This window comes from Quercus robur, chromosome 2 (assembly GCF_932294415.1).
Source record: "Quercus robur chromosome 2, dhQueRobu3.1, whole genome shotgun sequence".
Lineage (NCBI taxonomy): Eukaryota > Viridiplantae > Streptophyta > Magnoliopsida > Fagales > Fagaceae > Quercus > Quercus robur.
In genome coordinates, this window is record NC_065535.1 from 61,372,601 (window position 1) to 61,383,903 (window position 11,303).

Consider the following 11,303-nt stretch of genomic DNA (forward strand, 5'->3'; position numbering starts at 1 on the left):
AAAATTTGTCAAAATTTTTAATTTTTCTTTTCTTTTCTCATAAAAAATTTCTAAAAATATTTCATAAACTAATATTCTTAAGGCATCTGTTAACTTTTTCCTAAATATATTAGTTTTTGGTTCTTTCTTGAGTTGTCACTACTCATTAGGGAATTAGGTTTAACATTGTAATTGGGGGAGAGTAAGGAAAGGAGATGATAAAGAAAGGGAAAAGAAAAGCTTTTTCCTCCTATATATATGGAAATAATGAGGGAATGAGTAAATAAAAGAGAAGAATATGTTCTTGTGGTGGCTCAATCCAATGGAACGAAGGTTTTGGGCTGAGCCCCCCAATTTACTTGTATTATGGGTCAAGAATATCCAACAACGAGAGGCCCCAAAGATGGCGATGCAGTTTTTATAGGAGACAAATGAAAAGTTTTTCTTTATCTCACTTCCTTTCTCAAAACCCTACATTTCCCAAGAACATCACAATGTATCTGACCCCTCTTTGTAAAATCTGGACTAGACTTCTTTCTCCCCAAGGAGTATTTTTCCTCACTACTCTCATGTTTCTCTCCCCTAATTTTTCCAACCCCCTCTCTCTCACCCATCAGTTTTTATTTATAGACTTCCCTTAGTGGGATTGTCATGATGAGAGGAGTGTTTCCCATGTTAATGGGCCTCTCTAAGCCATATTCCTGACCAGATGGGACCTATTACTCGTAACTAATGTGACTCTCTTGGAACTTGCACCAAGCGCCAATTGATGCTCGGCTGGCAGATTCCCCCAAGGCATTATCTCTTGGTGTCGATATAATAGGTGATGCTCAATCAGGCTATGAATTTGGGCCAAGCCCATCTAGGGAATGGGCTAGGTGCTCAGTTAGTAAGCAAGGCAGGAAGGACCCATTTTAGGAAATGTGTCCTGAGCTCGGTGCATACCGATAGTTGTGGCCCGTACAGTTCTCTTTCCTATGTTTGGTTTACAAAAGGAAGAGAAATGGAAAGAAAAATGTTTTTTTTTTTTTTGGTATAATATATTATTTTAACCATGATATATAAAAGTAAAGAAGGCAATAAAATTCCTAGGCAAAAATGTAACTTTTTGAGACATTTAAAGTTAACAAATGTGGCTGCAATTCTTTAGTGGAGTTTCTCTCCATTTCCACCCAAATCGGATGGACGCAAAATGTGAGCACGGAATGATATATTTTCCTTCCTTTTGAACTTTAACTCTCTTCTCTTCTATCAACCAAACAGAAATAATGCCTCACTTTCCCCTTTTCTCTCTTCTTTCATTCGTTCCAAATGAAGTGTAAGAAAAATTATCTTATACTATGTCTTTAGTGAGAAAGAGATGGATATATCCGGGATTTGGATTTATTGAGAAAGTTTTTATTAATCTACATATTTTATAATGAAATTTGTTAAATATCAAAAGATAGATGTTGAAATTGTCATAGCAGTTTTTTTTTTTTTTCTTAAATACTAACATTTTGGGAGTGAAGACTGAAGAAGCTTCTACATTTCTTCACTCCTATTAGCAACAAAATCAATGTAATAAGTCCTTAAATGATCATATATCAAAATGTGTCTCATCTAGTGCTCTAGTACATTGGACAAAAAATTTGCCCATTAATATATTATGTACAAATGGTGTTTTTTTTTTTTTTTTTTTAAATAAATAAAAAAACTTTTGGGATGGAAGATGCTTCTGTGTTTCTTCACTCTCATTCACAACAAAATCAACGTGTCATGCTTGCATGGAATGAATAAGACAATGTAGATAACTTTAGTGTCTCTTACTACCGTAAGGCAAAAGAGCTTTATGAAACGTTTAAAAAAGGAAAATCATTTGTACATAATATTAAATGGGTAAGCTTTCTGTCTAATGCACTTGAGTATTGGACAAGACACGATTTTAATATGTGATTATTTTTTGGACTCCAGCACTCCAAAGCACTAGACACAAGTCAAATGCTACATTTTATTTCATATATATAGAAGATGAGTTCAATTTTTTTAAGAATTTGATGTAAATCCTTGACTTCATAAATTTAAACCCTCCGTAAGTGTGTTGTAACATCAATATTTTATTAATCAATAAATAGTGTCACACTACGTACAATTCTAATCCCAACATGTCTCTTTTAAGGAAATATCAAACACATCTCTCTCTCTCATGCCATTTGAATGCTATGGTAATATGCAAGTTACTTCTCGCATTAAAAAGAAAGACTGCTCCCAACACTCGCTTATTGAGGTCGAATTTTGTCATCTATACCTTATTTCAAGTAGATAGGTATTTTAGTTAAGCTACCACAGCCAAGGCCTTTCTTGCTCTTTTGAAAGCATACAGAATCACAGATGCATGCCCACAACATAAGAAAATTTGACAACTTTTTCGACATGCACTCAGACAGATAATTATAAGGTATGAATCAAAAAAAAATTACTTTTACCCAAATTTGGCATCTTAAAATACATTTATCCAATGTATAATGTGATTCTACAAACACAAAAACCGTAACACAAAATTTCCTATAAGTTTATATCATTTCTTCACGAAACTCCCATTACCAGTGCCATAGCAGTGTGCTAACACTAAAAACGATCATCTTCTTTTGAACATGAATAGTATCCGCTTTGCAACTATCACTCGGATGACTGCCAGACATCCAAGAGCATAAGATTGCACATCTCCCAGCGAGCCAGACATCAAAAAGCATGAGACTGCATTTCCCTATACAAAACATATAGAGTAACTTCTTTGGGAACCCATGTCAATGCCCTGAAAAGAAACCAGCCTACAATCATCCAATGAGCATTTGCTCCAAAACAAGCATGATATCCTTAGACAAAAAAATATACACATAGGCATGATCAATTTAAACCACGTTCAAAGCTACTGTTCTTTGACCTGACCACTCAAGAACATCTGTTTTTTAGGGTTGAGTCTCTCCAAGCCAATGAAAATTACATTCACCTTACACTTGTCATGCTCATGCATAATAATTTGAGTGATAAGTGACAAATTTTTAAGCTTATCAGAACTATAAGATATAGAACCCTACATTTCTTTTAGGTTCCGCATGGATTTGTGATTTAAAATCATGTGTTTTGAAGAGCAATTGCAATTGTTACATAAAGTGTTTGATATGAATTTAACAAAAGAAGATAATTTGAGTTTTGGAGATTTTACTTTAGCTGAAACATTTATGATGTTATGGATTTGAGATGACATTTTAGATTACATCTTGGACCATTTCCAATACACATTAACCTCAAATCCATACATAAATTTCATCAATAGAGGGCAGGGGACCCTCTCATATTTTATTCAAGTCATTTAAACTAAGAATTAAAATGCAAATCCCATTTTAAATATTTCTATCCAAATGAACCATTATGTGATTTTGGCAGTCATATGGATGCTGTAGCTCCTCGTATCCAATTATATGAAGATATGAGGAGAGCTTGTAATGCAAATTGAATTAGTAAAAAAAAAATCCCACAAATTTATTGAGGGACATAACAATCACTTGAATAAATGGGTGCGCATGATAGGCTTGAGGAGACCTTGTAATCCAATGTGGATGTAGTGAAAAATAAATCCCACAAATATTTATTATGGATGTAAGATTCACTAGTTTACACATGATGGACTAATCCAGTCTCATGGATAGTGAGAATAATATAACAAATCACAATGTGAATTATCATACCAGGCAGTCAATCAATCTTCCTCCATAGGCACCTCTGGAACATCAAACCTATCTTCTTCAATAGTTCTATTGATCACAGAAATAGGAGAGGGTATGGAAAGTCAAGGAAACAAGAATTTATCTATTCAAGGAATCTAATGGAGAGAGGAAAGCTTTTTTTATCTTCCCTTTTTTTAATGTCTAATGGAGAGGAAAAAAAAAATTTCAACCAACCAAATCAATTCCATAATTAGTTACTGCCTCAATGCATTGTTAGAGCAGTACATCAATACAAGACAAATGTGCTGTGCCAATTTTCTAGCTCCAATAAGTTACAAGGTAGATTATATATTTCTTTGATAATTCAACATTTGCACCAGAAGTTGCTAGTTGAGCTACAAGGCAGAAGGCAAATTATATATTAAAACATTGATCTGCTCAAGGTGAAAACTTAAAAATTTTAAAGTCTAGAACCTTAGAAAGTGAAAATCAAGAAACAGAAGTTAAAAATAGTAATTTATTAGCACATTACCTATGGTATATGGTTTCTATCCCATAACAACTTAGAAATAGCTTAATTGAAGCCCTATTTCTACATTAAAAACGAAGATGAAATTAATCAAAAAAAACTTCCAAAGATATGATACCCATTTGAAATATTCCACAAAATATGCATTAACAAACATGAGAAACACAACAAATAGCCAACGGCATAACAAAAATCAATGAGAAGTTTTTCTTCTTTTTCAATTGAGAGAATGTGGACTGTGCACATACTAAAAATAATAATTTTTTTATAAGAAAATATTAAATAAAACTCAAATTTTATGTAAAGATTAGGGAAAAAAGAAAAGGATATATATTAACATAAGATCATCCTCCTTTTCACCACGGTTGCGACTATTATTTAGCTCCCGAAGGACTTCAGGAGTAACCTACATTCGAAGAGAGCATAGAGATCATATATTGACACTAAATTAAATTGATAGGTTCATAGAAGCAGCTATTTCAGGGATAATGTCCTTACTAGTTTGTGCCTTTGCTTTTCAAGTAGATTTCTGAGGTTTTCTTTATCCTCCTTTTGGAGTTCATTTTTATACCTGCAAAGAATTTCACACAACAGGATATAAAAGGAAATGCAATAGTGTATCAATTTATGCCATGAGTTACATTTAGAAAAGCACACAATAGCTTAAAAATCTAGTAGTCACATTTAGATAAGAGAGAAATTTACTATTTACATACTGGTTAACAACCCACATTGTTACATTTTACTTCTGTTCAATTAAAATGAGGCATGAATTTGATGTATAAAGATTTAAAACCAATCAAAAGATGCTTATATGGTAGGCATAGGTTTGAAATTGAAACTAGTGATTTAGGGCTAGGGATAGTAAATGTATAGCGTCCAACTCTAGCTAAAGCTAAAATAGACTAGTTCTTTGAAGCAAAGAAACACCGTTCCTGAAGACACTTGGGATTTAAAGCTATGAAGAAGAAATTCATTAGGGGTTAACTCGAGGGATCAAATCTGATTTGTATGGGAGTCAGAGAACCTAGGAAGCACGGACACGGATACGAGTACATGTACAACACAGTGACATGACCAATTCTTGAAAAATTATAGCATGACACAGCAGGTACAACATGGGTACGGCACCCCAAATGAAGTGTCTGTGCTTCCTGGCAGAGAACACTAATATAGGCCATTCTGCAACCAGGTTGCTGAATGATGGAAGGATGAATTAGAATTTTGAGATTAGAAAGTGTAAGATCTGATGGAGGTAAACAGAAGCAGCTAATGGATGCACCTGATTGTAAAACTGAAAAGAGAAGTAAAATATAAATAGTTTAATACTAACAACCTAACTAAATATAATGGACATGTATTAGGTTTAGCCTGATGCTGCAAGGCCCGTTACTTTAGCCTTAGGTTTCATAAGGATAATGTTCTTTCTTTTAATTCTCTGTGCTTCTACAACATTATTCATTTTTTCCTGTGCCTATACATATCAACTCTGTCCAAACCAAATCATTTGCCAACTCTAAAGCCAATAAAGAGGGGAAAAAATAGAGAGAGAGAGAGAGAGAGAAGAGGTAACATATTAAGATTTCTATCAAGAAAGAATCAAACTCCCCCTCCCTTTCATTCTTTTTTTTCATTGGTAAATTAGATATGCACCCCATTATTGAGGGCAGAGAAATGCCACTTGATCAAGAGTCCCTAGTCCCTACCCCATTATTAAATTCATAATTTTCATTAAATCAAACAGATGATTAATCCATTTTTCCCTTTTACCCCTCTCCATCCTTCCCTCCAAAAAAACATATTGTAAGCGAACCAAATGAACTTTCCATAAAACATATTATCCTAACAAGGAGAAATTTTCTTCTCAACACCCAATCAGGCAAGACAAGGTACTCTTTAATAAAAGTAACTAACCTTTGCACAAATGCAAGGAGTGACTGATGCCATATTACAGGCATCATCCTGCTATCTTCAAGGAATCTCATAAAATGAGCAACAGTAGCATCAAGTACACGATATGGCAAAGCATACTTCTTCTCCAAAAGAAGCTTTATAAAAAAGCTGCAATGGTTTACCAAGGAAACTTTGTCAAGCAGTTTCGAAAGCATTTGGCAAAGGAGGAGAGGCTGTAAAAGAAGTAATAATAAAAAATCATTGCTATTATATGAGATTTCATTTGTTTTTTTTTTTTTTTTTTTTTTTGATAGGTAAGAGAAAGTATAATCAAGAAAACAGCTAGATGCAAATAAGCATCAGCAAAACAAAAGAAAAGAATCAAAACAGTTAATCATGAATAAACATGAATACTAATCTCAAAGCATTATGAGAATCTCAGCAATACCAACAATTCTCTCTCCCTTTCAACGAGTAATATATACTAACATCAATAATTTTATGAAGAAATTTAAAATTAGGACATCAATGAGGATTATTCATGTATGCTAATCTCTATGATTCTAATTTGACAAATGTCAAATTAGAAAGTCAAGGACTATGATTACATACAAAGGCATTTATCTGATGGAGCCATTAATTCAGCAGCTTTAGCATATACGGTAAATCTCCTCTAAGTAATGGCACAGTCTATTTTTTTTGTGCCATTTCTAAATGACACACCAAAAACTGAGGGTTTTATCTATTTGTCCACATATTGACCTAATATTACATTTTCCTTTTATGAGTAAAATGAAACTTCATTAGGAAAAAAGAAAGACCTAAATACAGGATGTATACAACAGGCACACCTAGAGAAACACATCAATGACCTTCACAGGTATCACCCTATAAACTCCAAATTACTATGACATCCAAACAAACCTTAAATCCAACAAAAAATAAATCAATAACCTCCACAGGCATTACCCTGTAAGCCCCAAATAGAGAAAAGGCATTAGACCGCGATATTACTTAAATTAATTAGTTCTGAACAAAGTTGACTATCAATCCATATTAGGTTCAACCCCAAACCTTAAGTTCACATTTAGGTCTGATTTCTCACCTTAAACGTTAAGGTTTGTGCCCTCCCAGAAAACTTAAATTTCTTAAATTATAACATGCATTATATCAAATTTCACTTTAATGCTCAAACAAAGTGCCATAGGCCCCCAAACAAGTGGAGCTTTTGAGCTTCCCTCTTTGCTGAGCAACAAATCACTACTTGCATCCTATACTACAAGGCCCTTACACAAAAAGCATAGCAAAAGGAAGAAATACCAAAGCAAAGTTGACAATCTAGACATCCATCTGCGCCAGAAAAGAAATAAAATCAAAACCAATACATGATGCACACAACGGCAAAAGCCATTATACTAGATGATCTACACATCCCTATGAGAAAAAACCAAATAAACCCAAAGCATTATGCACCCAACTTCCACAGTTCCGCATAATCCTCAAACCAAATCATAAACACTCAAGCACTTAAGTATCTAGAAGCCATTCTATAAAAATATATGCACACAAACACATGGCACAAGCTATTAATCTTCATACACTTCCACAATCTTTTTAAGTGAGCAAATTACAACATTCACTACCTTGTTGTACCACAATAATTCATCTCTGCAAGTTTCAATAATGCAACACTGCAAATACAATCAGAAATTTCAGTTAGAAATACCCCACATGTGTAATAGGTTAAAATATTCATCTAAATTAGTTTCAAGAACCACTCAGGCATGCAAACAATATACAACATTCACTAGAACACGAATTCAAGTGTATTAGTATCTAAAAATACAAACAAAAGGGATCAAAGGCAGGAAAAAACCACAAATTAACTTTAAATTGAAAAGCTCATGTTGCAAAGGACTATTCATAATCAAAAACAAAGATATAATAATGTTTTAACAAATACAAGTTAATTAAGTGTCCACAATTAACTGGCAAGGATCCTAAATAAGGCCCTCATGTCAGCAAAGTAATACAAATGCTTGCCATAGAGTTCCACTTATTGATTATATACATATATATAAGAAATTTTATTGAGAAAAGACTGCTTCATGATCAAAGGATACAAAGGAGACAAAATAATTACAAAAAAAGAATTATGAGCTCCACTTATTGATAATTTAAAAAAATCATAAAAAAAAATAATAATAATAATAAGGCACATTTTCTTCTGAAATTTTGCACAGTATCTTAACATAATGGTTTTTTTAGTTTCTGAAAACAACACATTGATTTAAAACTTTTAAAAAAATATTCATCAATTGCCCAGTATACTTCTGATTTTGATAAGTCAAAAGTGCAATGAATGTCATCTTCAGGGTACTTTTATTAAATAAAAAGAGAGCATCATGTGTCCACAATTCATTTTAAGAAGAGAATAAAAAAGGTCATACCCAATGCATGAGGCTCCCACTTTTGCGGGTTCTGCAAAAGGAAATTGGTAAGCAGTATTACCCCTAATTTTGGACAGCCTAACTCCTAGACTCAACATTGCTTAGGCACAGAGCACTTAGTCATCACATCAAGGTCCAACCTCTTTTAATAATGGAATAATTATACATAAAATGTCTGATTTAATAATGGCCAAAAACAAAATAGTTGAATTATGAAAAAAATTGCATTTTCGGGCTTAAAAAAGGTGAGACTATCAATTTTCACCACAGCCCAGTTAGGGGAATTCTTTTATAACAGTAAGTTTATTGTATTTTGAAAGGGGAGAGGGGGAAGAATCCGAAACATGTTTCCATTTTTATCAAAGACTTTGGGGAGGGGACGAAACAAAAAAACAAAAAAAGAGCAGTAAAATCTTTTGATCAGATTGTGAAGAGAATATTTGTCCCTCATCTTTGCAAGCAACACAATAAAACTTATCCTGAATCTTCAGATCCAGGACAAACCCCTTCCCCCCAAAAACAACAAAAACAAAAAGAACAAAAAAAATCTCCCAGAGGAAATGTAAAAAATACAAGAAGTGTACCCACACTTTATCAATCCATGGATTAATATTTTATGTCTATTGATCTCCACTAGCCATACCTTGAATGAAGCGGAGGAATGGAGACCTTCTGTAAAATGCTTCCGATAATGACAGCTTCCCTGAGGTTGCACGTCCCCGACTGTACATCAAGGACAAATATATATTTTAAATTAAAAGGCAACCTATGTATCAAGCCAGGAAAACAAAAGTGATCAAAAGTTTTGGTCCCATCACTTAGTAAAAAAACTGAAGAATCAAGTTGCAGTAGAGGACACAGATATCACTAAATAGCACAGAGATCACCAAACAAATTAAAGAATCAAGTTTTAGTAAAAGAGACAAATACCAAAAGAAATAATTTGCAAGCACCCAGACTTTGTAGATCAGAAGTTCAAAGTTTAACACTACAATGTGAATATTGAAGCACAGATATCAGAAAATTCAGCAAAATTTTGGGTAGGGAGGACAGACAAAAATCCCCCAAGTTATGTTGAAGATCATATACCTCACATAGAGGGAACAGTACTCCTTTGAAGAATGCAGCAGGTTTGTAGAGTGACTTCTTCAAAGATTGATATAAAGCAAAATGAAGCCGTTTATTCTTTCGAATATCATCTCTCACCCGCGGGAGCAACACTAGTCTGTAGAAGCGTTCAGCCTTCTTCACACCCAAATTAGAAGCGAAAATTCTTGTGGCTTGGTACATTGCATTCGGTGACCATTTATCAGGTTCAGTTAGATAAAGGACATCCTCCCAAAGTTTCATTGCTGGGATGTGCTTGAATGCTTTGGGGAATTTGCCTGCTGTGTAAGTACTAAGAAGCTTGCCAACTCTGCAATGGTATATTTATACCCACGATCAATAAAGTTGCCACCTTTTATTATTTTTTGATAATTCAAATGTTACAACAATTGGGGTGTGGAATTTGAACAAGAAGACCATGCAATGCCACTAAGCTACAAGGCTCTAAGCAATGTTCTCTCACAAAGTTTAGGCATACAATTTAGCATTGCACATATCATATATATAAGGTGTTAAGATTGCATGTAATGCAATGTTATAAGAAGAAAAGGCAGAGTTTACATACCCTTTATATAAATCTATGATGGAACTATCCAATTTAGGCAATGGTCGAGTTTCTGCAATCGAATAAATTCAAATTAATACGAAAAGATAACAACGATTAAACAACACTAGCAACTGATGCAATTTCTGAGATTCGGAGGCTAAAAAACCAAAATAATCGAGAACCTGAAGCAGTAATTGGATCTTGCTGCTTGAGTTTTTCAACAATGATATCGGCAAGAGTGCGTTGAGGAGCTGCATCTTTTGCTAAAAACGCCTCCAGCACTCTCTCATCCTCTTCGTCAATCTCCTCCTGCAAAATTGTATTTTCCCACGGATTCTCAGTAACCAAACAGAACCAAAGAAAATGAAAAAAAAAAAAAAAAAAATTGAGTAAAGCGAGTGAGTGACTAACATCATCGGCGCCAAATCGGCTCTGAGTTTCAGAGAAGCCGTCAAAGCCATCGATGTCATCGTCGTCAGTCTGAGCATCATCGGCGGCGGCGCCCTTGGGGGTGACATATTCTTGAGCGAAAAGCAAGGCGCTGTTAGGGTTTTGGAGGTTAGCCTCGTCCTGAATCTCTTTCTGCTGAGCCAAAGCTTGTTTGAGAATCTTGGAACTCATGGTGGAGGATATGAGCTCCTCGTTCTCCTCCTGCTCCGCCTTCTCCGACTGGTGGTGCGATTTGGGCTTGGGTACTTTGAATTTGGATCGCTTAGCATGGCTGTCATTGTCTGATAAGAAAGGCTGTGGATTCAGGTGCCGCTCCCTCTTGTTATTGTTCTTCCCCATTCTCTTTCGCTTCAAAAACACAGCAGGGGGGTTTTTGAGGTTTTAGCGGCTGATACTCGAGCGAAAGGGTAGAAAGAAGAACAAGAAGATTCATTGAGAAAACACAAAAACAAAAAACGAAATGAGGTCGGGCTTGGGCTTGGGCTTGGGCTTGGGCTTGGACTAAACCTACATAGACAAATTTATGCATGTTTTTTTTTCAATGGCCCAACTATAATTTTGGTTCGTAACGCGTATAGCTTTGCCATCAGGACATTAATGTGGAAATCATTACAATTTACAAATAAAATTGGGTCGCCTCG

The 11,303-nt window shown here is 34.6% G+C and overlaps 1 protein-coding gene across 1 annotated transcript; it reads right to left on the reverse strand.

The window, feature by feature from the left end:
• Positions 1–2,434: 2,434 nt before the first annotated feature.
• LOC126714363 (bystin) lies at positions 2,435–11,088 on the reverse strand. Its single transcript, XM_050414479.1, has 11 exons — positions 10,624–11,088; positions 10,395–10,521; positions 10,231–10,282; positions 9,648–9,975; positions 9,202–9,281; positions 7,752–7,799; positions 6,130–6,276; positions 4,714–4,786; positions 4,546–4,621; positions 3,708–3,798; positions 2,435–2,773 (listed from the first exon to the last, which is right to left on the reverse strand). Exons 1-10 carry the CDS (start codon positions 10,999–11,001, stop codon positions 3,719–3,721), a joined length of 1,389 nt encoding a protein of 462 aa, XP_050270436.1. The 5' UTR covers positions 11,002–11,088; the 3' UTR covers positions 2,435–2,773; positions 3,708–3,718.
• Positions 11,089–11,303: the final 215 nt, after the last annotated feature.